The sequence below is a fragment of the Vulpes vulpes genome, chromosome 10, assembly GCF_048418805.1.
Source record: "Vulpes vulpes isolate BD-2025 chromosome 10, VulVul3, whole genome shotgun sequence".
In the NCBI taxonomy this organism is placed as follows: domain Eukaryota; kingdom Metazoa; phylum Chordata; class Mammalia; order Carnivora; family Canidae; genus Vulpes; species Vulpes vulpes.
The window spans coordinates 17607210-17633131 of NC_132789.1; the positions used below are offsets into that span (position 1 = coordinate 17607210).

Consider the following 25922-nt stretch of genomic DNA (forward strand, 5'->3'; position numbering starts at 1 on the left):
AAAGGGTGGAAGTGCACTCTAGGGATGGGCATCCCTGAAATGGTCCCTCTCAGCACCTCCTCCCGGATCCAGCAGAAGTGAGGTGGGAGGGGTGCCGGGAGCACAGTTCCCTCCTCCCCTCCTTGCACAATCCTCAGTCCTGGGACAAGAATAAAATCTGCACTTGCCTCTGTGTGAGAAGGGATCGAGTGCAGCCAGCCAAGGCCATCGAGGCCTTCACTGGGTGCAGGGAATCTAGAGGAATCTGTGAAAGCTGCTGGGCTGGCGGCACACGCTTGCGCTCAAGGTCCTGCAGAACTAGTCTCCTGGTCTGACCAGGCCCAGGACACAGGCCCTAGGCAGGGAGGCCAGGATTTCTGCTCCTGTCTGATCTCACTGCTATAGCCACACAGTGCTGGGCCTGCTCCCCACGTCAAGGGTTGGCCCAGTCTAGGACATTCCCTCATGCCTGCCTGGAGCCCATGGCCCAGTCCTTCCAGGGATCAGGGCAGATGCTGGCTCGAGCTGGTATTGAGGAGGCCTCACCTGCTGTACAAACCCCATCAGCCCACTTTTAAGCTAAGGGAAACTGGGCAACATAGTTTACCTCTAGCATCACATTCATCTCCTCTATGGGCTACGACATGTATGGGCTGTTCCAGAGATTCAGTGTGTCCCAGATTTAGGAGTCTCATGGTTTGTCTCCCTCTCTAATTTTTCCCACTCAATCCCCTCCTTTCCCTCATTATCTTGTTCCTATTTCTTATATTCCAGGAGGAGAGCACTTGATGGCATGAGCACTGGGTGTTAAACTATATGTTGGCAAACTGAATTTACCTAAACATAAATAAAAATTTTTTAAAAAGAATAAAGGTTAAGTTTGTCTCAAGTACCTAAGATCACCCCACGCACAAAGCAGTCACATTATAAGCCCAGTGGGATATCACTCTCAGGGCCACATGCAACCCCAACCCGTAGGCCCCCAGGCCCATTGCACCTACTCCAGCATTGCCTGGATTGGCTCTTTGATCAACTGATTAAGGAGGGGAGCCCCAGGCTCTGAGACTGTGGTCTCCTTGTTGCCCTCAAAAGCCATACAGAATTTGGAAGGACAGAAAAACAGGAGACCTCATTTACCCAGGAAAACACCCCTTTTGAGGTTCTTATGTTCCTGAGGTTCCAAGCATCTCCCTGTGTCATTTCACTCCATTTGGTAGAAGGTTCTTGCTCATCATTTAATGTCCAAGTTACCTACTGAGGGGAACTGGGTGGCTCATTCAGGGAAGCATCTGACTCTTGATTTCAGCTCAGCACATTCTCTCAGGAGCCTGAGATCCGGCCCCTCTTGGGATTCCTCACTGGTCATGAAACCTTCCTAGGATTCTCTGCCTCCCTCTCCCCCAGCCCATTCATATCCAAATTGGCCTTCCCTCAATCAAAAACTATATTAAAAATAATAAACATGAACTGCAATAAAATTTTTTTAATGAAAATAAATAAATATTGGCTCAATGACTGATTCTTCCAGTTGTTTACCACCTGCTTGTCTGCCGACTTTGTCTTGTTTTCACTTTCATTCACCTTTTGCCTTCATTCTTTAAAGCTATCTTTCCTGAACATAACGTCCTAGGCTCAGAGGTGTTTTCCTTCTATACTTGTGTCACCATTGCAGTGTCTTCTGACCTGTTTTCTGAGAAGTCATGGGCCTTGGAATTTGTATTCTGTTAGGTTGAATGTGTCCTTTTCCTCTGCTTTCAAGGTTTTTCTTCCTCTTTGCCAGCAGATTGGTTACAATGTGTCCGGAGGAGGGTTTTCAGAGCTTTGTAGATCTGAGTCACAGATTTGTGAAATTTTTAGCCATTTTGTCCCCATACCTTCTACACCAGCTGCTTTCCTACAGAAACTCCATGCTGTGGAACTTAGCACTTTTGATGTATCCTAGGCATGCATGTTTAAGTTCCTATCAATTTTTGTTCAGTCTTTTCGCACTCCTCTCATGATAGTACGATTTCTCTTGTTCTGTTTTTTTTTTTTTCTCTTGTTCTGTTTACACATCCACTGTCTGCTTTGTTTCTTCATCGGATTGCTGAGCCTATCCAGTGAATTTTCATCCTGGATAGTGCGTGTCAAGTTTTAAAATTTCCACTTGGTCTTCTGAGAGCAAGATGTCCACAGCTCTTTCTATGGTTATGAGTTTCCCAGTGTCTACAATCAAAAACCTTAGGTGAAAAATGTTTATGGATCTCTGTGGATACAAAACTGGACCAAACTACTTCACGCTTGAGGAAAAATCAAAATACAACCAGCAAAGGAGTCGATTGAAAGCAACCAGGAAATTCATTCCTTTAGTTGATTCAAGAAAACTTATTCCAGGGGCACAGGTTTGGTTCATTCAGGTATGTGACTGCCTCCTGGTTTCATCTGAGTTCATGACCTCAGGTCATCAGATTATCCTAGGTTGGACTCCATGCTTAGGATGGAGCCTGCTTAGTATTCTCTCTCCCTTTTCCTCTACTGCTCTCCCCCTTACACTTTCTCTTTTGCTCTCTTTAAAAAAAAAAAAAAAAAGAATCATTCTTTTACTGTGCTCAGGACACCACACTAAAGACAAAAATACAAACCTATATTATTTACATTTTATATGTGAAATTCATAATTTAAATGGTCAGTCAGTAGTTTATGTCAAAATAGTAAAACTGCTTTTACCACTCAAATTTGGTCAAATTAAAAGGTAGGGGTTGTGAAGCAAACATTTGGACACTAGTCTGTGTACAGTATTAACAACATAAAATCACTGATTATGTTTTAATAAGGAGACCTTATTATTGAGATTAGGATTAGACTGGTGTCATAAAGCAGCATATAATATAAAAATTTCCGTATCGCCCTATCCCTTGGCACATATTTTCCACAATCATACATGCCTGCATTAGTGTGGAATTTTTATCACAAAGAACAAACCAGTGTAGAGATATTATTATCATTGAAGTTGACCACATATATTAAGGACTGCTCTGTGTTATGCATCTGACTGTTTTGACAAATACATAATATTATGTATCCAAGGACCCTGGGATCATGATATGAGCCCAAAGTAGATGCCCAACTAAAGGAATGAGCCTGGTGCCCACATTACTACTGTTTTTTTTTAAATTGAAATCAAGATGGTACACAAGGTTACATTAGTCTCAGGTGTACCACATATGGATTCGATACTTGTATAGGGTAATACTGTGCTCACAAGTGTAGATACCATGTGTCCCCATAGAGCACTATTACAATTCCACTGATCATATTCCCTATGCTGTACGTTTGATCTCCGTGATCTTTTTTAATGCATAACGGGAAGCCTGTCCCTCCTACTCTGCTTCACAGCTATGGCTATTGGTAAATGGTATACTTTGAGTATTTAAACCTCTCCCGGATGGAATATTTTCACCAAACTGATTACTGGTACACCTGGGTGGCTCAGTGGTTGAGCGTCTGCCTTTGGCTCAGGTTATGGTCCCGTGGGCCTGGGATCGAGTTCTGCATCGGGTTCCCCACATGGAGCCTGATTCACCCTCTGCCTATGTCTCTGCCTCGGTATCTCTCATGAATACATAAACCTTTAAAAAAAAAAAAAACCTGTGAGTGAATAAATACAATAGAGCACTAGACTAAATAGAACAAAAGAGAATAACTGTCTAGCATTGAATCAAACCTACCAAGAAAAGGGGTAAAATCAGGTTGAAAAACTTACAAAAGAGAGGACAGCATATGTGGACCTACAGAGACAGAAATGATTTTGCCAGATGTCCAGAAGGTGGGAGTTTTTAGTTGGGTTTCACAACAAGCTGCATGAGTGATGGGAAGTCATCATTGGAATCGATGTGCAGATCAGTTCTATTTGTGCACTGATTATGTCAGGCTACTTGAAGTTGCCATTGACTTTTTGGGGAAGATTTTATTTATTTCAGAGAGAGAGAGAGAGTGCGAGCATAAGCAAGGGAGAAAGGCAGAGGGAAAGGGAGAAGCACATTCTGGGCTGAACAAGGCCCCAAGGAGGGGATGGATTGCAGGACACTGGGGCCTTGGCCTGAGCTGAAGGTTTTCCTCATCCACCAAGGAGGATGGACCCCAGACCCTCATATGATACTTATTAATCACTCTCTACAATAGTCTTGCCCTGTACCCATATAAACAGTGATCGCTCAGTAATTCCTGAGCACCACATCCAATGAATGCATTGACAGTTATTTTGTGTCCTCCTAAATCTTGCCAAGTGTGTGGTGCAGGAGTTTTTCCACAAAAAAGTCAGTGAATGAGTTTCCAACTTCTATGGAATGCTCACCCATTTTCCTGAATTAGAAATGGTCCTTTTTTCCTCTTTTTGGAGCGAATTCAGATATGACAAGGAACAGTGTATTTTTTAGGAGTAAGGACCATTTTTGTGGGTTTTGGAGGGGATGTTTTAAACAGTGTAGTAAGGGACCTTTCTCTCACATGCAGTTTTTCCTCAAGAATTTCGTGTGGCTCCTTCAGTAAACGAGAGATCCATCCCCCAGGAATAGCTCCTGCTTTTTCATGGGTGCAACCTGTGCTTCCTTTGGAGGCCTATCGTTTTACTACTGTTGCTCATGTGGTGTTGAATACTCACTAGGAGAACCAATGACAAAGGACACACATGACCTGACCCTCATGGTTTACTCTTTTGTGTAAGTGCAGACGTCTCAGAAACCAGCGAAAGTGGTATGTATTCTTGAACCACTCTCTTGCAGAAAAAAAAAAATCTAAATAGTACGGCAGATGCAGCAACCTGCTGTTCTCTTCTGGACAGCCACCCGATTCCATGTTCCTGAGGCTTGGGGGTGTGAGACAGGCAGCTTTCCCAGGTGAGAAAACATGCCTACATTTCTACAATACTAGGAGCTGGTGTGTTCACTGTTTGGTATGGTTGTAAGTGCATGACTCTTAGGGTGGAGTGACTTGTTTAAACCTATGAGTGTGACAGAGTTGTGTGTGCATGTGTGTGACACAGAGAGAGAATTGTGAGTGAGAGAGAGAGAGAGAGAGAGAGAATGAGAGACAGCTATGGACACAGAAATACAGAGAAAGGGGGAAGGAGAGAGAAAGAATAAGAGAGTTTTCCCAGGACATTGTCCCACTGACACTGCACCATGGCTTCTCTCATCATTCTCCAAAATAAAGAAAATCCTAACACACCATATTTTCCAGCCCTAACCCCGTGAGTGGCCCGACAGTGGTAGCTCAGCCCATGCTTAGTTACCAAATGCCATCATGTTCACTAGCCTTCGTTCATACTGATCAACAGTCCCCATTAGCCTTTTATTTTCTTCACGAAATTATTTATGTATTTGAGAGAGAGAGAGAGCAGAAGAGGCAAGAGGGGCAGAGGGAGAGAAAGAAACACACCCTTTGCTGAGCAGGGAGCCCCACATCAGGCTCCATTTCAGGTCCCAGACACCCTGACCTGAACCAAAGGCAGACTTAGCTGACTGAGCAACTCAGGCACCACTACCTGAATTATTCTTGAGCAGCATGACCCATGTGCTGATGGGTACTCTGTGTCCTTCTAGAAGCACTTTATGGTCCCTTCATCATGAGACTATTCCAGAACATCAGAGGAGAAGTGCAAGTTAATGCTGTCAAGGTGAGCTCAGTATCTTTGAGGAACGAATGTTGCTTTCTCGGTTGCTTTCCACACAAATTCTGATGAACATCAGACAGCGTCCATTTGAGATGAAATACATAATCTTCCTGGTGGCAAGGGTGCTGAGTGCTTGCCTCTTGGCATGCATTAGCTTATCTGAGAGGATGTTTACCACTGGCGACACCAAAGCTGCTTATAAAGACAGTGATGGGGTACTTTCCCTCATCAATGGTGTCTCCTGCTTGGCTGGGGAATGTTGTAGTCACCATCCTGAATGGACTGGAGAGACACATCCTTCAGGACAAACAACTTCCTTCAGGTATCCTTTCACTTCCTTTGGGCACCATGGTCTCTAACATGATGTTCCATCTGGTTTCCTAAAGTCATTCAGAGAAGTAAAGATCAGTTTTTACTAGGTAATAACATCTATCGAATAAAAACAATAGAAGATTTATTTTTGTTAAAGTTGAGCTATAGATTAATGTCCAAATATTAGCTTTACTCTAAGAATCATTAACCATAATCACATTTGAGTTGTAGGGTGCCAGTGGTATCAGTCACTTAATTGTACGCCCTGGGGTCAGGACCTAATCCCATGGTCGGGGTTCAGCTACATGTTGGGGTCCCTCCACATGGGGAGCCTACTCCTCCTCCTAACCCTCAGCCCGCTCACGTTTTCTCCCTCTATCCCTTTCTCTTTCTCTCCCTCAATTTAATAAATTGATTGGTTAATTATCTAATTAAATCTTGAAAAATTAACTTAACTTGATTGGAAAAAACATTTTTACTATTCTGGCCACCAAGTGATGCCTCACCTTCTAAATTAAAATATTCACACAGAACAGTAGGAATATGGCTTAGAACTTTTGACCTATGAATGGGACACAAGCAAACTAGAATAATGATTTTTTAAAATTTTTTTTACGCATAGGATATCCTGAAAATGCACTACCATAAAGAAAGACAGGACCATAATAGAGTCATGCAAAATGAAATAAATACAAAGGAAACTAATTAAATAATCAGGTAATTACAAGTTCCAGACAGACAGGGAAATGACTTTCCATTTCATTCATGAGTTGAAAACGATGCTGCTGGAATAGTAACTCCTCTCCTGCTGTCAGTGGAGCTAAACCCAAAATTGCAGAACTCACTCATAAACATACATGGAAATGGAAACGGAGCCCTTACAGGGACCACAACACACTGGTACATCATGTGCAAAGGGCTTTTTTTTTTTTTTAAAGATTTATTTATTTATGATAGACCTACAGAGAGAGAGAGAGAGAGAGAGAGAGAGAGAGGCAGAGACACAGGAGGAGGGAGAAGCAAGCTCCATGCCTGGAGCCCAACGTGGGACTCCATCCTGATACTCCAGGATCACGCCCTGGGCCAAACGCAGGCGCCAAACAGCTGAGCCACCCAGGGACCCGCAGAAAGGGCTTTAAAACAAAAAGAAGACAACAGGGGGAAGAAGGCCAGAGAGTAGAGTCCTCAACTCACCTGATCCGCCAAGGATCCCTTCTAACAAGGTAGAAGGTGAAGGTGGATACAAAGAAAGAAAGAAGGGGGGGGGGCAGGGCTTCTAACAAGGCAAGACAGGAAGGGGGAAAGGGAAAGGAAGGAAGAAGCCTGGGGGCAGGTGGGGGGGGTGGGGAGCTGCAGGCCAGAGGAGATGGCTCCAGCCTGGCGGGAAAGCCTGGGCGCCCCTAGAGCCCAGCCCCGGAGAGGAGGGGCGTCGGGCTGAACCCCAGGAGGGGCGGCGGAGTCCCCAGGCTCCCGGGGTCACTAGCAGACAAGGCACGGCCGGGGCAGAGCGCCCCAGGCCCGCGGGCCCAGCTCGGGACAGCGCTGGAGCCGCAGGCGGCGGGGCCTCGGGGAGAAGCAGGGGGGCAGGCGGGGGCTCCGGGCGGGCGGGGCGCTGCACCTGCTGCCTTCGGGCGCCCGCCATGGCCCCGGGAGCGCGGTGCAGGCAGCACAGGCCCCGGAGCCCAGGGCCCGGGGGACACGGCCGAGGTCCTGCCTCCCCCCGGGGCGGGTGGAGGCTTCACAACTGCAGAATTAAGATCTCATCAGGCTGAAGTTAAAAATCAATTAAATGAGGTGCAATCCAAATTGGGGGTCCTAATGGCAAGGCATAAGGTGCTGGAAGAAAGAATGAGCAACACAGAAGACTCCTTGATGGCAAGGAAGGAAGCTGAGGAAAACAGAGAAAAACAATGAAAGGACCACGAGGAAAGGTTAAGGGAAATACATGACAGCTTCAGAAGGAAGAATTACGTATCACTGGGGTTCCAGAGAGCACCCAGAAGGACAGAGGGCCAGAAAGCATATTTAAACAAATCCAAGCTGAGAGCTTCCCTAATTCAGGAGGGGAATAGGCACTCAGACCCAGGAGATAGAGTGGTCCTCCCCCCAAATCAATAAAAACCGTTCAACACCTCAACACTTAATAGTGAAACTTGCAAATTCTATAGAAAAAGAGAAAATCTGTAAAGTAGATAGAGGCAGCAGATTCTTAACGAATATGGGGAGAATTGTTACATTAATAGCAGACCTCTCCTCAGAGACCTGGGAGGCCAGAAAGGGCTGGCGGGATTGATTCAGGGTCCTAGATGAGAAGAACATGCAGGCAAGAAAACTCTATCCAGCAAGGCTCTCATTCAGAATAGAAGGAGAGATAAAGAGCTTCCAAGATAGGCAGAAACTGCAAGAATATGTGACCACCAAACCAGCTCTGCAAGAAATATTAAGGAGTATCATAGGAAAATTAACATGCTTCCAGAAAATTTGTTCAGGTTTAAGTGAGCAGTTGAGATAGAAATGATTTATATATGCTGTGATTTAGTCTATGGGTTTATTTGAAAATTAGTCACCATGCAGTCTGTTTTTATAGTGTATGCATAATGATTGTACTATATAGGAAGGATGACGTGGTGTTACATTATCCCTAATAGGAACAACGCTTTTAACTGTTAAAGAGTAATCTTGCTTTCCTCAGGAGGGGGGAAAAAACCAACTCTACAGAGCTCCAGACATTCTGTACAATCCCTTAGAGGATGGGGCTTCTGCACACACTTTTGGTCAAAGAAGAGACTAAGGGCACATCTTTTGAAAACATTCTAATGAAATGACTCATAAACCCATTCCACCTATAACTGTAATTTAACTCAAATACTAATAACCAGAGCTTGGCTCAGCAGGGATTCCCTAGAGCCAGGTATAAAGCCTTGTGAAGGAAGCCGAGATATGCCACCCCAAAATATATATTTATATATGTTTTTGGGAAGAGGAATCCAGAAACAAATCTTAGTGTTAATGTCTTCCCATAAATTTACCTTTCCAGTTTGCCGCCCTTGATAGCCTAAAACTGCTTTTCTTTAGGCTATCATTTTTTCTACAAATGTATTATTGTTCTTTGCTGAAGATGCTATAAAGCTCACAGTTTTAAGCTGCTGCTTTGAGTTCCTCTTTGTTTTTTATTTCTTCGGTGTGATGTGCACTGCAAACCTTTATAAATTTTTTCTTTTGATGATATCCTCTTGGTAATGAGTCCCCCCCGAAAACCCAAGATGGGAAGATATGGAGTTTAGCCTCCCGCCACATCAGAACTCGTTCTAGTTGTATTCTCATGGAAGAACGCAGGCAAAAATGAACTCTGCTTAGTTGGCAATTAGCCTGGGGCAGGCCATCCAAAGGTTGCAGTTGCCTACATGAGATTGTGAACTTACTGCATCAGCTACACTGGTGGACTTTCTCCTAACACTGAACACTGGAATCCTCAAATTTAAACTCCAAAATATCAAAGGTCATTCTTTCGTGCAGAAAAGGATTCTGCACATCAACAACCAGGCATGTGACACTAACAATAAGACTGAAGAAAAAGAAATTACAGCCAATCCGATTTATAATTGTACCCAAAAGCATAACATACCTAGGAATAAACCTAACCAAAGACGTAAAGGATCTGTAGCCTAAAAACTAGATAACAAAAAAAAAAAAAAAAAAAAAACTAGAGAACACATTGAAAGAAACTCAAGAAGGCACAAAGAGGCAGAAAAATATTCAGTGATCATGGGTTGGAAGAATTAATATTGTGAAAAGGTCGGTGCTACACAGGGCCATATACACATTTAATGCAATCCCTATGAAAATACCACAGACTTTCTTCAGAGAGTGGGAACAAACCATCTTTAGATTTCTCTGGAAATGGAAAAGACCCCAATTAGCCAGGGAACGATTAAAAACGAAGACCACAGCTGGGGGCAACACAAGGCCCGATTTCAGGTTGTACTACAAACCCAAGGCCGAAAAGACAGTGTGGTAGTGGCACAAAAACAGACCCATGAATCAATGGAACCGAATAGCGAATCCAGAAGTGGACCCTCAACTTTATGGTCAACTAATATTCGAGAAACCAGGAAAGACTATCCCGGGAAAAAAGAGAGTCTCCTCAAAAAATGGAGCTGGGAACATTGGACATCCACATGCAGAAGAAGGAAGCTAGACCATTCTCTGACACCACACACAGGGAAAAACTCAAAAAGGATGAACGATCTAAATGTGAGACAAGAATCCATCCAAATCCGAGAGGTGAACAGAGGCAACACCGTTTTTCAACTTGGCCACAGCAACATCCCGCAAGATACGTCCGCCAAGGCAAGAGAAACAAAAGCAACAAGGAATTATTGGGACTTCAGCCAGATCGAAAGCTCCTGCGCAGCAAAAGAAACAGTCCACAAAAGTAAAAGACAACCTACAGAACGGGAGAAGATACTTGCAAACGACCGCTCAAAGGGCTGGTGTCCAAGGTCTATAAAGAACATACTCAACTCAAGAGCAGAGAAACAAACAATCCGATCGTGAAACGGGCAAAAGACCCAAACAGAAATCTCACAGGGGAAGACAGAGACATGGCCAACAAGCACATGAGAACATGGCCCGCAAGCTGACCATCAGGGAACTACAGATCCACATCCCCATGAAATACCACCTCACACCGGCAGGAATGGGGAAAAGTCACAAGACAGGAAACAACAAATGTTGGAGAGGACGCAGACAAAGGGGAACCCTCTTGCACTGTAGGTGGGAATGTGAACTGGTGCAGCCACTCCGGAAAACTGTGTGGAGGTTCCCCAAAGAGTTAAGAACAGATCTTCCCTCCGGCCCAGCAATTGCACTGCTGGGATATACCCCAAAGCTGCAGATGCGGTGAAACGCGGGGACACCTACACCCCGATGTTTATGGCAGCAATGTCCACAATAGCCAAACTGTGGAAGGAGCCTCGGGGTCCATCGAGAGATGAATGGATAAAGAAGATGTGGTCCACGGCTACAACGGAATATTACTCAGCCGTGAGAAACGACAAATACCCACCATTTGCTCTGACGTGGACGCACCTAGAGGGACTTATGCTGAGTGAAATGAGTCCATCGGAAAAGGACAAACTTGATATGGTCTCATTCATTTGGGAAATATAAAAACTAGTGAAAGGCACTAAAGGGAATGGGGAAGATGAAGGAAAATATCAGTGAGGGTGACAAAACAGGACACACACCGAACTCTGGGAACTGAACAAGGGGTAGTGGAAGGGGAGGTGGGCGGGCGGTTGGGGCGACCGGGTGATGGGCACTGATGGGGGCACTTGGCGGGATGAGCACTGGGTGTTATGCTATATGCTGGCAAATAGAACTACAATAAAAAAATGTAAAAACAGAAAACATTTTGCTAATACTTAACACGGACTAGTATGTCCAAATGTTAGCTTCAAAACCCCTCCTATGAAATCGGACAAAATTAGAGTTCTCAATGCGATTTCACAATTTTGGCCACAAACTAATGACTGACCTTTCAAGTTAAGATGTGGACACATGAAACATAAAGAATACGGCTTAGGAGGTCTGTCTCTACGATGGCACCCCGAGCAAAACTGAATAATGATTCTGTTTTGCGTGTGTGGAGAGAGCAAAAGAGCAAGTGTAAGGAGGAGAGGGGCAGAGGGAAAGGAAGAGAGAATACGAAGCAGGCTCCATGCTGAATATGGGTGAATCTGATGACCTTGAGGTCATGACCAGAGCTGAAACCCCGGAGGCAGAGACTTAGCTGACAGAAACACCCAGGTGCCCCTAGGACAAGATTTCTTGAGGCTATTATTTAATGAATCAATTTTCATGTTACCCTCCGGCCTGTCGTCTGTTGGCTGAACTCTTCTGTTTCGGCGGATTGCAAAGAGCTTTCGCCGTGCTCCTGGGCAGATGTACCCAGGTTGTCTGCTATATTCAGGTTCGGTTGTTATCACAGCAGCTCCTGGTAAATAAATGGACATAGAAAGAGCTGTTGACTGACAGGTTGTTGTTAGAAGAGCCTCGAAAATTAAGGAGTCAATCCCATTTACAACTGCACCCAAAAGCATAAGCTACCCGGGAATAAACCTAACCAAAGAGGTAAAGGATCTGTACCCTAAACACCACAGAACGTTCCTGAAAGAAATCGAGGAAGGCATCAAGAGAAGGAAAAAGGTTCCATGCTCATGGAGAGGAAGAATTAATATTGTGAAAATGTCCATGCTACCCAGGGCAATTTACACATTTCACGCAATCCCTAACAAAATACCGGGGACTTTCTTCAGAGAGTTGGAACAAACCATCTTAAGATTCTAGTGTGGAACCGGAAAAGACCCCAAAGAGCCAGGGGACTATTCAAAACGAAGGCCACAGCTGGGGGCATCACGAGGCCCGATTCCAGGTTGTACTACAAAGCCGTGGCCATCGAGACAGTGTGGTAGTAGCACAAACACAGACCCATAGATCAATGGAACCGAGTAGCGCATCCAGAAGTGGACCCTCAACTTTATGGTCAACTAATATTCGCGAAAGCTGGAAAGACTATCCCTGGATAAAGACAGTGTCTTCCATAAAGGGTGCTGGGAACACTGGACATCCACATGCAGAAGAAGGAAGCTAGACCATTCTCTGACACGACACACAGGGAAAAACTCAAAAAGCATGAACGATCTAAATGTGAGACAAGAATCCATCCAAATCCGAGAGGCGAACAGAGGCAACACCGTTTTTCAACTTGGCCACAGCAACATCTCGCAAGATACGTCCGCCAAGGCAAGACAAACAAAAGCAACAAGGAATTATTGGGACTTCAGCCAGATCGAAAGCTCCTGCGCAGCAAACAACAGTCCACAAAAGTAAAAGACAACCTACAGAACGGGAGAAGATGTTTGCCGACGACCGCTCAGTCAAAGGGCTAGTGTCCAAGATCTATAAAGAACATACTCAACTCAAGAGCAGAGAAACAAACAATCCGATCGTGAAACGGAAAAAGATCCAAACAGAAATCTCACAGGGGAAGACAGAGACACGGCCAACAAGCACATGAGAACATGCCCCGCAAGCTGACCATCAGGGAACTACAGATCCACACCCCCAGGAGATACCACCTCACACCTGCGGGAATGGGGAAAAGTCACGAGACAGGAAACAACAAATGTTGGAGAGGACGCGGACAAGGGGGAACCCTCTTGCACTGTAGGTGGGAATGTGAACAGGTGCAGCCACTCCGGAAAACTGTGTGGAGGTTCCTCAAAGAGTTAAGAACAGATCTTTCCTCCGGGCCAGCAATGGCACTGCTGGGGTTATACCCCAAAGCTGAAGATGCGGTGAAATGCGGGGACACCTGCACCCCGATGTTTATGGCAGCAATGTCCACAATAGCCAAACTGTGGAAGGAGTCTCGGAGTCCTTCGAGAGATGAATGGATAAAGAAGATGTGGTCCACGGCTACAACGGAATATAACTCAGCCGTGAGAAACGACAAATACCCACCATTAGCTCCGACGTGGATGCACCTGGAGGGACTTATGCTGAGTGAAATAAGTCCATCGGAAAAGGACAAACTTGATATGGTCTCATTCATTTGGGGAATATAAAAACTAGTGAAGGCAATAAAGGGAAAGGGGAAAATGAAGGAAAATATCAGTGAGGGTGACAAAACAGGAGACACACCGAACTCTGGGAACTGAACAAGGGGTAGTGGAAGGGGAGGTGGGCGGGCGGTTGGGGCGACTGGGTGATGGCCCCTGATGGGGGCACTTGGCGGGATGAGCACTAGGTGTTATGCTATATGCTGGCAAATTGAACTCCAATAAAAAAATGTAAAAACAGAAAACATTTTGCTAATACTTAACACGGACTAGTATGTCCAAATGTTACCTCACAACCCCTCCCATGAAATCGGACCAAATTAGAGTTCTCAATGCGATTTCACAATTTTGGCCACAAACTAATGACTGACCTTTCAAGTTAAGATGTGGACACATGAAACATAAAGAATACGGCTTAGGAGGTCTGTCTCTACGATGGCACCCCGAGCAAAACTGAATAATGATTCTCTATTGCGTGTGTGGAGAGAGCAAAAGAGCAAGTGTAAGGAGGAGAGGGGCAGAGGGAAAGGAAGAGAGAATACGAAGCAGGCTCCATGCTGAATATGGGTGAATCTGATGACCTTGAGGTCATGACCAGAGCTGAAACCCCGGAGGCAGAGACTTAGCTGACAGAAACACCCAGGTGCCCCTAGGACAAGATTTCTTGAGGCTATTATTTAATGAATCAATTTTCATGTTACCCTCCGGCCTGTCGTCTGTTGGCTGAACTCTTCTGTTTCGGCGGATTGCAAAGAGCTTTCGCCGTGCTCCTGGGCAGATGTACCCAGGTTGTCTGCTATATTCTGGTTCGGTTGTTATCACAGCAGCTCCTTGTAAATAAATGGACATAGAAAGAGCTGTTGACTGACAGGTTGTTGTTAGAAGAGCCTCGAAAATTAAGGAGTCAATCCCATTTACAACTGCACCCAAAAGCATAAGCTACCCGGGAATAAACCTAACCAAAGAGGTAAAGGATCTGTACCCTAAACACCACAGAACGTTCCTGAAAGAAATCGAGGAAGGCATCAAGAGAAGGAAAAAGGTTCCATGCTCATGGAGAGGAAGAATTAATATTGTGAAAATGTCCATGCTACCCAGGGCAATTTACACATTTCACGCAATCCCTAACAAAATACCGGGGACTTTCTTCAGAGAGTTGGAACAAACCATCTTAAGATTCTAGTGTGGAACCGGAAAAGACCCCAAAGAGCCAGGGGACTATTCAAAACGAAGGCCACAGCTGGGGGCATCACGAGGCCCGATTCCAGGTTGTACTACAAAGCCGTGGCCATCGAGACAGTGTGGTAATAGCACAAACACAGACCCATAGATCAATGGAACCGAGTAGCGCATCCAGAAGTGGACCCTCAACTTTATGGTCAACTAATATTCGCGAAAGCTGGAAAGACTATCCCTGGATAAAGACAGTGTCTTCCATAAAGGGTGCTGGGAACACTGGACATCCACATGCAGAAGAAGGAAGCTAGACCATTCTCTGACACGACACACAGGGAAAAACTCAAAAAGCATGAACGATCTAAATGTGAGACAAGAATCCATCCAAACCCGAGAGGCGAACAGAGGCAACACCGTTTTTCAACTTGGCCACAGCAACATCCCGCAAGATACGTCCGCCAAGGCAAGACAAACAAAAGCAACAAGGAATTATTGGGACTTCAGCCAGATCGAAAGCTCCTGCGCAGCAAACAACAGTCCACAAAAGTAAAAGACAACCTACAGAACGGGAGAAGATATTTGCAGACGACCGCTCAGTCAAAGGGCTAGTGTCCAAGATCTATAAAGAACATACTCAACTCAAGAGCAGAGAAACAAACAATCCGATCGTGAAACGGAAAAAGATCCAAACAGAAATCTCACAGGGGAAGACAGAGACACGGCCAACAAGCACATGAGAACATGCCCCGCAAGCTGACCATCAGGGAACTACAGATCCACACCCCCAGGAGATACCACCTCACACCTGCGGGAATGGGGAAAAGTCACGAGACAGGAAACAACAAATGTTGGAGAGGACGCGGACAAGGGGGAACCCTCTTGCACTGTAGGTGGGAATGTGAACAGGTGCAGCCACTCCGGAAAACTGTGTGGAGGTTCCTCAAAGAGTTAAGAACAGATCTTTCCTCCGGGCCAGCAATGGCACTGCTGGGGTTATACCCCAAAGCTGAAGATGCGGTGAAATGCGGGGACACCTGCACCCCGATGTTTATGGCAGCAATGTCCACAATAGCCAAACTGTGGAAGGAGTCTCGGAGTCCTTCGAGAGATGAATGGATAAAGAAGATGTGGTCCACGGCTACAACGGAATATTACTCAGCCGTGAGAAACGACAAATACCCACCATTAGCTCCGACGTGGATGCACCTGGAGGGACTTATGCTGAGTGAAATAAGTCCATCGGAAAAGGACAAACTTGATATGGTCTCATTCATTTGGGGAATATAAAAACTAGTGAAGGCAATAAAGGGAAAGGGGAAAATGAAGGAAAATATCAGTGAGGGTGACAAAACAGGAGACACACCGAACTCTGGGAACTGAACAAGGGGTAGTGGAAGGGGAGGTGGGCGGGCGGTTGGGGCGACTGGGTGATGGCCCCTGATGGGGGCACTTGGCGGGATGAGCACTAGGTGTTATGCTATATGCTGGCAAATTGAACTCCAATAAAAAAATGTAAAAACAGAAAACATTTTGCTAATACTTAACACGGACTAGTATGTCCAAATGTTAGCTTCAAAACCCCTCCTATGAAATCGGACAAAATTAGAGTTCTCAATGCGATTTCACAATTTTGGCCACAAACTAATGACTGACCTTTCAAGTTAAGATGTGGACACATGAAACATAAAGAATACGGCTTAGGAGGTCTGTCTCTACGATGGCACCCCGAGCAAAACTGAATAATGATTCTGTTTTGCGTGTGTGGAGAGAGCAAAAGAGCAAGTGTAAGGAGGAGAGGGGCAGAGGGAAAGGAAGAGAGAATACGAAGCAGGCTCCATGCTGAATATGGGTGAATCTGATGACCTTGAGGTCATGACCAGAGCTGAAACCCCGGAGGCAGAGACTTAGCTGACAGAAACACCCAGGTGCCCCTAGGACAAGATTTCTTGAGGCTATTATTTAATGAATCAATTTTCATGTTACCCTCCGGCCTGTCGTCGGTTGGCTGAACTCTTCTGATACGGAGGATGGAAAACATTTTTGGCCATGCTCCAGGGCAGGTGTACCAAGGGTTTCTTCGAGATTCAGGTTCGGTTGTTATCACTCCAGCTCCTGGGAAATAAATGGACATAGAAAGAGCTGTTGACTGACAGGTTGTTGTTAGAAGAGCCTCGAAAATTAAGGAGTCAATCCCATTTACAACTGCACCCAAAAACATAAGCTACCCGGGAATAAACCTAACCAAAGAGGTAAAGGATCTGTACCCTAAACACCACAGAACGTTCCTGAAAGAAATCGAGGAAGGCATCAAGAGAAGGAAAAAGGTTCCATGCTCATGGAGAGGAAGAATTAATATTGTGAAAATGTCCATGCTACCCAGGGCAATTTATATATTTCACGCAATCCCTATCAAAATACTGGGGACTTTCTTCAGAGAGTTAGAACAAACCATCTTAAGATTCTAGTGTGGGGGATCCCTGGGTGGCGCAGCGGTTTAGCGGCTGCCTTTGGCCCAGGGCGCGATCCTGGAGGTCTGGGATCGAATCCCACGTCGGGCTCCCGGTGCATGGAGCCTGCTTGTCCCTCTGCCTATGTCTCTGCCCCATTCTCTCTCTCTGTGTGACTATCATTAATAAATAAAAATAAAAAAAAATAAGATTCTAGTGTGGATACGGAAAAGACCCCAAAGAGCCAGGGGACTATTCAAAACGAAGGCCACAGCTGGGGGCATCACAAGGCCCGATTTCAGGTTGTACTACAAAGCCGTGGCCATCAAGACAGTGTGGTAGTGGCACAAAAACAGACCCATAGCTCAATGGAACCGAATAGCGAATCCAGAAGTCGACCCTCAACTTTATGGTCAACTAATATTCGAGAAAGCAGGAAAGACTATCCCTGGAAAAAGACAGTCTCTTCAATAAAGGGTGCTGGGAACACTGGACATCCACATGCAGAAGAAGGAAGCTAGACCATTCTCTGACACCACACACAAAGATAAACTCAAAAAGGATGAAAGATCTAAATGTGAGACAAGAATCCATCCAAATCCGAGAGGTGAACAGAGGCAACACCGTTTTTCAACTTGGCCACAGCAACATCTCGCAAGATACGTCCGCCAAGGCAAGACAAACAAAAGCAACAAGGAATTATTGGGACTTCAGCCAGATCGAAAGCTCCTGCGCAGCAAAAGAAACAGTCCACAAAAGTAAAAGACAACCTGCAGAACGGGAGAAGATACTTGCAAACGACCGCTCAGTCAAAGGGCTGGTGTCCAAGATCTATAAAGAACATACTCAACTCAAGAGCAGAGAAACAAACAATCCGATCGTGAAACGGGCAGAAGACCCGAACAGAAATCTCACAGGGGAAGACAGAGACACGGCCAACAAGCACATGAGAACATGGCCCGCATCGCTGGCCATCAGGAAACTACAGATCCAAACCCCCATGTGATACCACCTCACACCAGTGGGAATGGGGAAGTCACAAGACAGGAAACAACAAATGTTGGAGAGGACGCGGACAAGGGGGAACCCTCTTGCACTGTAGGTGGGAATGTGAACTGGTGCAGCCACTCCGGAAAACTGTGTGGAGGTTCCCCAAAGAGTTAAGAACAGATCTTCCCTCTGGCCCAGCAATTGTACTGCTGGGGATTCACCCCAAAGCTGCAGATGTGGTGAAACGCGGGGACACCTGCACCCCGATGTTTATGGCAGCAATGTCCACAATAGCCAAACTGTGGAAGGAGTCTCGGAGTCCTTCGAGAGATGAATGGATAAAGACGATGTGGTCCACGGCTACAATGGAATATTACTCAGCCGTGAGAAACGACAAATACCCACCATTTGCCCCGACGCGGACGCACCTGGAGGGACTTATGCTGAGTGAAATAAGTCCATCGGAAAAGGACAAACTTGATATGGTCTCATTCATTTGGGGAATATAAAAACTAGTGAAAGGCAATAAAGGGAATGGCGAAAATGAGGGAATATATCAGTGAGGGTGACAAAACAGGAGACACACCGATCTCTGGGAACTGAACAAGGGGTAGTGGAAGCGGAGGTGGGTGGGTAGTTGGGGCGACCGGGTGATGGGCACTGATGGGGGCACTTGGCGGGATGAGCACTGGGTGTTATGCTATAAGCTGGCAAATTGAACTCTAATAAAAAAATGTAAAAACAGAAAACATTTTGCTAAAACTTAACACGGACTAGTATGTCCAAATGTTAGCTCACAACCCCTCCCATGAAACCGGACCAAATTAGGGTTCTCAATGCGATTTCACAATTTTGGCCACAAACTAATGACTGACCTTTCAAGTTAAGATGTGGACACATGAAACATAAAGAATACGGCTTAGGAGGTCTGTCTCTACGATGGCACCCCGAGCAAAACTGAATAATGATTCTGTTTTGCGTGTGTGGAGAGAGCAAAAGAGCAAGTGTAAAGAGGAGAGGGGCAGAGGGAAAGGAAGAGAGAATACGAAGCAGCCTCCATGCTGAATATGGGTGAATCTGATGACCTTGATGTCATGACCAGAGCTGAAACCCCGGAGGCAGAGACTTAGCTGACAGAAACACCCAGGTGCCCCTAGGACAAGATTTCTTGAGGCTATTATTTAATGAATCAATTTTCATGTTACCCTCTGGGATCTCTGTTTGGGAGTCCAGTTCCCTGCTTCGGTAGAGGGTGTATATTTTCAGCTGTTCTTGAGGGCGGAGGTCTCCAGATTGTGTGCTAGGTTCTGTTCCTGTGGTTTCCACAGCAGATCCTGGGAAATAAATTGACATAGAAAGAGCTGTTGACTGACAGGTTGTTGTTAGAAGAGCCTCGAAAATTAAGGAGTCAATCCCATTTACAACTGCACCCAAAAGCATAAGCTACCCAGGAATAAACCTATCCAAAGACGTAAAGGATCTGTGCCCTAAACAACACAGAACGTTCCTGAAGGAAATCGAGGAAGGCATCAAGAGAAGGAAAAATGTTCCATGCTCATGGAGAGGAAGAATTAATATTGTGAAAATGTCCATGCTACCCAGGGCAATTTACACATTTCACGCAATCCCTATCAAAATACCATGGACTTTCTTCAGAGAGTTGGAACAAACCATCTTAAGATTCTAGTGTGGAACCGGAAAAGACCCCAAAGAGACAGGGGACTTTTCAAAATGAAGTTCATAGCTGGGGGCATCACAATGCCAGATTTTTGGTTGCTCTACAAAGCCGTGGCCATCAAGACAGTGTGGTTGTGGCACAAAAACAGACCCATAGATCAATGGAACCAAATAGCGAATCCAGAAGTGGACCCTCAACTTTATGGTCAACTAATATTCGGGAAAGCAGGAAAGACTCCCCCTGGAAAAAAAACAGTCTCTTCAATAAATGGTGCTGGGAATATTGGACATCCACATGCAGAAGAAGGATCCCAGGCCATTCTCTGACATCACACACAAAGATAAACTCAAAAAGGATGAAAGATCTAAATGTGAGACAAGAATCCATCCAAATCCGAGAGGCGACGAGAGGCAACACCCTTTTTCAACTTGGCCACAGCAACATCTCGCAAGATACGTCCGCCAAGGCTAGAGAAACAAAAGCAACAAGGAATTATTGGGACTTCACCCAGATCGAAAGCTTCTGCATAGCAAAAGAAACAGTCCACAAAAGTAAAAGACAACCTACAGAACGGGAGAAGATATTTGCAAACGACCGCTCAGATAGCGCGCTCTTATCCAAGGTCTATAAAGAACATACTCAACTCAAGAGCAAAGAAACATACAATCTGATCATGAAACCGGGAAAAGACACCCACAGAAATTTCACAGAGGAAGACAGAGACTCGGCCAACAAGCACATGAGAAGATGCCCCGCATCGCTGGCCATCAGAGAACTACAGATCCAAACCACAATTAGATACCACCGCACACCAGTGATAATGGGGAAAAGTCACAAGACAGGAAACCACAAATGTTGGAGAGGATGCGGACAAAGGGGAACCCTGTTGCACTGTAGGTGGGAATGTGAACTGGTGCAGTTGTTAGAAGAGCATTGAAAATGAGTGATAACCTTATCAGAGGTCAAACTTTGATCTTATTACTGGTGATTTGCCTTGCAGAGAAACCTGAGTGAGCATGCAATGCAGAAAGGCTTTGGAGTTGCCATATGCTTAAGGTTCCTGAGAATATAAACTGATAAATTGTCAATGAAACACAATGTGGAGTCTCACCCCTCCAAATATTTAAAAAGGTCTGACGTATATTCTTGCAATCTGAGTTTTGGCAAGTAGTTCAGAAAATATTGAAAGCTGAATTTCGCAGAGATTCTGCACAGTGTTTTCAGCACCTTTCAGCACACCCAAAAAAAAGAAACAACTTCATGTCCATTGATGAACAAAAGGATAAAAAGATTAGTCTATCTCTACAATGAAATATTATCGCAAGTTAAGAGGAAGGAAACCTCAAGAATTGTGATGACATGCATGGCCATGTAAATTAAATACTGCATGATGGCACTTATATGTGCACCTGGCACAGTCAACACACAGCATCAGGAAAGAGAATAGGAGCTAGAAGGAGGTACAAAGGGGGAAATGTTGCTGATCGGATACAAAGCTTCAATGATACAAATTCAATGTGTTCTGGAATTCTATCTGCAACCAAGGGCCTGTCATAAGCAACGCCGTATTATATGCTTGAAATCAGGAAGAGATTAGAGGATATCAAATGCCCTTACTGTCAAAGAACAACAAGAAATTCGCTAGCAGACACTGTGTGGGGACATACCTTTCTTTTGATGAGACAATATGCAAAACAGAACAACATAGTCATTGAGAACACAGTGAATAGTGTTGACGACTTGCCAAAAATTACAATACTGATGAGGAAGGGGTCTGAGACAGGACATGAGTTGGTTCCCTGGGGAGAGAGGTCCCTGAACACTTGAGATCTGCCTAGGGTCCCGGAGATCATGCTCTGAACCCCTGAACCAAGGGCTGTCTCTTTCTCAAATCCTCCTGCCCTAAGTTCCCTGTGCAAGACATTCCACAACAAGGGGGACTGCCTGAGCCAAGAGTAAAGTTCACATCCTAACGCAGCCATCCACCTCCCGGTTTCAATCCCTCACCCAAAACACAAAGCAGTTGCCCCCAAGTCAAGCTCTTGGAAATGGCAACGGGAAGCCCAACTGTGGTTATCTTCCCCCAGCGCTCACACTGCCATCTGGTTCCCATAAAGCCTTCCTGGGCACCAGTGGACTTGCCCTCAGTGACCAGTGGACTTCTCCCAAGCGGACTCACAACCCAGGATTTTCCAAACATACTGTCCCATGAGGGCTCTGCCAAGAAGTAGCTTCTCTTCAACTGACCAAACATGTTGAACAGTTAATGTGAATTCATGACATTCAAGCATGTTTTAGGCCTCAGGGTGAATGTGTTATTAGACATACTACCACATGTGTGTCATCATTTTTTTTTCCTTAAGACGGCTGCATGCTCAACATAGACTAGACACATGACTCTAGATCAAGAGTCGCATTCTCCACTAATGAGCCAGCCGGGCAGTCTCCACTCTGCTTCCAATTCTTATTGTATTTTATGTGTGCCATGGCCTGAGGTCAGACCATGCCATGACACTGATGGTCGGGCACTGGTCAGCTCTGTATCTCAGCTGTACAAGCAAATAGCAATGAGCAGGGAATGGATACCAAGCTAACCATAACCTGGCCCTTGAGTCTGATCTTCATTGTCCCAGGGGTAGGCTCTCATTTCACCATTACTAGCACTCATCATACAGACAATGCCATCATATACCATGAAAGAAACTCCTCGATTCTCAGCGGATCGAGGTCACGTGCTCAGCACTGACAGACTTTGACCAGGTTATCTAATGGTGCCTCCAAACCCTCAGAATCTGCAAACCGACCACAACCATGGCTTTGCACCTACCACTATCATAGCTTTAAGCTGACCATAATCATGCTTTAACTGACCAGAACTATGACTTGGAATTGACCAGCCTCCTATGTCCTTTTCCTACTAGTGACTATGGCAGGATCTGTACCACCACGGCTCAAGAGCTTCCCTGGGCTATGTAAGCATGGAGGTGACCTCATAATGGTAGACAGTGCTGAGATTTCCCTTTGCACAGGTCCTTTCTGACATACAGATGCACAGTAACCAATGACTCCATGCCTGAGTCATCATTTCAGTTTAGTTCACTAATTAGAATATGAGTTTTGGGACTCTAAGCTTGGATTCATATCCTGGCTCCTTAATTCAGAGTTCATGAACTTCATCACTGTGTCTCTGTTTCCCCACCTGAGGAGGAGGGAGTGTCAACAAAACATCACATATGTGTTTGATGAGCATTGAATGAACAAAGGTATGGATAGTGATCAGGAAGGTTAAGTAGAAGCTAAATATCCTGTCTGACATCTCACATTTCCCAAGTTCCAGAGCTGGATTGAACCCTGGGAATCTGACTTCCCAGACCATTGCCTTGTAACGCAAACTGGCTTTGCCTAAATACAAGTATTTTACCTTAACACCATTTAGTATTCACAGAATTAGAGGCCTTGAGAAAAAAAAAAAAAAGCTATTTGCTTCCTCCCCGAATATACTCTTGGGACTCTTGATCTATCCTGACTATCCTGCATGACGTTCCAATTCCTGAGTCATGATCAGCACATCAAATGTGATGCATAGTAGTGTGCAGGAAAGTAGAGTCACTAGTATCAACTCTTGTGTTTTAAAACGTGTGAGACAAGGTCACTGTGCATTAATTATTCCTCACACTAATATACGTGCCTCAAAACAGTGCCTGGTGACCTTGGCATGTCCTCGGATAAACCACAGCTTAGCTTTTGGACAGAGTTCTGGAGGGCAGTTTAGGAGAACTGAGTAAGACGTTATATGAAAACAACTCTAATGAAGTCTCTGTTTTCAAGCGACATTCCTAGGTGCAAATGCTTCCCATTCTCCACATCTGTAAAATTTACTTTCTCTACTCAAGTGTGTGCATCACCTATTTTTCTTTGAGAATGACTAATAAGTGTTTACATGGTTATCTCTCAGTCATTAGTTTATTAACCAATTATCCACGCAAGTAGAAAGACTGGCTATTTGTTGCATACCTGAGAATAATATTATATATTCACCATGCTTACACCTTAAGAGGGGAGGAATGGGATGAGGGATAGCATAAAATTGATCTCTCTATAAAGTGTAATTTTGGAAAATGCCCAAAGGGTAACAGGAAATGTGTGTTTGGGGCATAAATGGAATCAGAGACACTCATTCACAGGCTGACTTTTGGGCAACCATTCAGATGAAGGTAGCAACGTGCCCCTGCAAATACGGAACTCGATCCCCATTTTGGGAAAAAACGCAAGGAAGACATTGTAAAGCATTGATAAACAATGACAAGTATCCTCCATATCAACTGGATTCACACTTAATTTCTGAAATGAATACTTTGAATATGTAATTTTGGACACTAACAAAACCTGAAAATAGACGTGGCCATATTTCCCCCTGTGAGGTCCTTCGTGATGACAAATGAGGGCTGCAGGATATAATAGGGAGTAAGACATTTTTTCAAAACGGAGGCACAATATTCAAGGCAGTTAGATTGGCAGAATAACGAAAAACAGAAATGGAGCAATAGAATAAACGAAAACGCGTACATATAACTCTGCATGACAATTTGGGGAGAGGAAACTCTAAACAATGAGAAATATAGTCAGAGAAAGAGTTAACCATCCAGTTGGTAGCAAAGAGCATTCAGATCTTTAGGAACATACCATCGCAGTGTAAAGAATTGAGATTGCCCATTGTCACAACGCCAGGTAGAGAGCTGATCACCTCCTCACTCCTCACTCACTCAGCTCAAAGAGTGATAGGTGGGAAGAAAGGCAGAGGTGTTTCCCGTCACCATGGCAACGTGTATCCTCATAGTGCTTTCAAAGTGAATGCAGCTGCACAGCAACCAACTTCTGCTCTGTAGACAGGGGTGCATCTGGGGAGACAAGGGTGGTATTTGAGAGGAGACACTTTGTATCACAAAGTGTTAGATAAGTAGAGTTTGTATCATAAACTCTATTTTAAGCTGCCTGAGGACCCTCGCACTGTTTTCCAGAGTGGCTGCTCCAGTTTCCTTCCCATCAGCAGGGCCGGAAGGTTCCCCTTTCTCCCTTTCTCCACATCCTTGCTAACGTTAGTTGTTAAATTTAGCCATTCTCACCAGTGTAACGTGGTACCTCATTGTGCTTTTGAATTGTATTTTCCTGTTCACAGGTGTTGTGGAGCATTCTTTCCCGTGCCTTTTGGCCACGTGTAGGTCCTCTTTCGAGAAATGTCTGCCCCTTTGCTCTGTCCGTTTCTCAAGTAATATTAAAATATGTCATTAGGGGCGCCTGGGTGGCTCAGCGGTTTGGTGCCTGCCTTTGGCCCAGGGCCTGATCTTGGAGACCCGGAATCGAGTCCCACGTTGGGCTCCCTGCATGGAGCCCGCTTCTCCCTCTGCCTGTGTCTCTTCCTCTCTCTCTGTCTCTCATGAATAAATAAATAAATAAAATCTTTTTAATAAAATACATCATTAAAATATAAAAGTTAAAATAAATAAATAAATAAATAAATAAATAAATAAAATATAAAAGTTAAAAAAGAAAAGATTCCAAAAAGAAGACTTGATAAAACAAGAAACTAGGTGAGATGAGAATAAAGGAAAAAATAGAGGATGACTGTATCTTGAAAGAAAACCGAATCATACAAGGAAAACCTTGAGTTGCTGTGCTATGTTCCCCAGTGCTGGAGGTTCCACTTCTGTTTGGTCAGGAAATGTGCTGGTCACCTGTCCTTCCAGCTGATCCTCCCAGGAAGGGCCTGCTGCACAGATTCTCAGGTGTGTGTGCCTGGGTGGTGTTGCACCGACCTTGTCAGGGGGCCAGGCTGTTTGCTCTGTGAGGGTTTTGTTCCCTGAAACCTTTCATGTCTTTTTGGGGGGGTGAGAGGCAAAAAGACCACACCCCGATCTCCAGCCCCAGAGATGAGCGATGTGGTGATTGACCAATCTGCAGACTCCGATGGTGCCTGCCTACTCCATTTCTCCCCTAGGGGACCTGGGGGGACGTGGAAATGTGCAATGTTTAGGTTTCCTCAGGCAGTCTTTGCCGCTCTTGCCCTC

The 25922-nt window shown here is 45.0% G+C and overlaps 1 protein-coding gene across 1 annotated transcript in view; it reads right to left on the minus strand.

Moving 5' to 3' along the window:
• Window positions 1-2581: 2581 nt before the first annotated feature.
• The window catches only part of LOC140594275 (piwi-like protein 1), a 32364-nt gene continuing 9023 nt past the window's right edge, over window positions 2582-25922 (minus strand). The window contains exons 8-11 of the mRNA XM_072725185.1: window positions 24541-24755; window positions 19385-19513; window positions 11811-11939; window positions 2582-6009 (exon numbers count right to left, since the gene is read on the minus strand). Of these exons, the coding sequence (XP_072581286.1) occupies window positions 24689-24755 (67 nt within the window). The 3' untranslated portion in view covers window positions 2582-6009; window positions 11811-11939; window positions 19385-19513; window positions 24541-24688. The remainder of the gene's footprint in view (window positions 6010-11810; window positions 11940-19384; window positions 19514-24540; window positions 24756-25922) is intronic.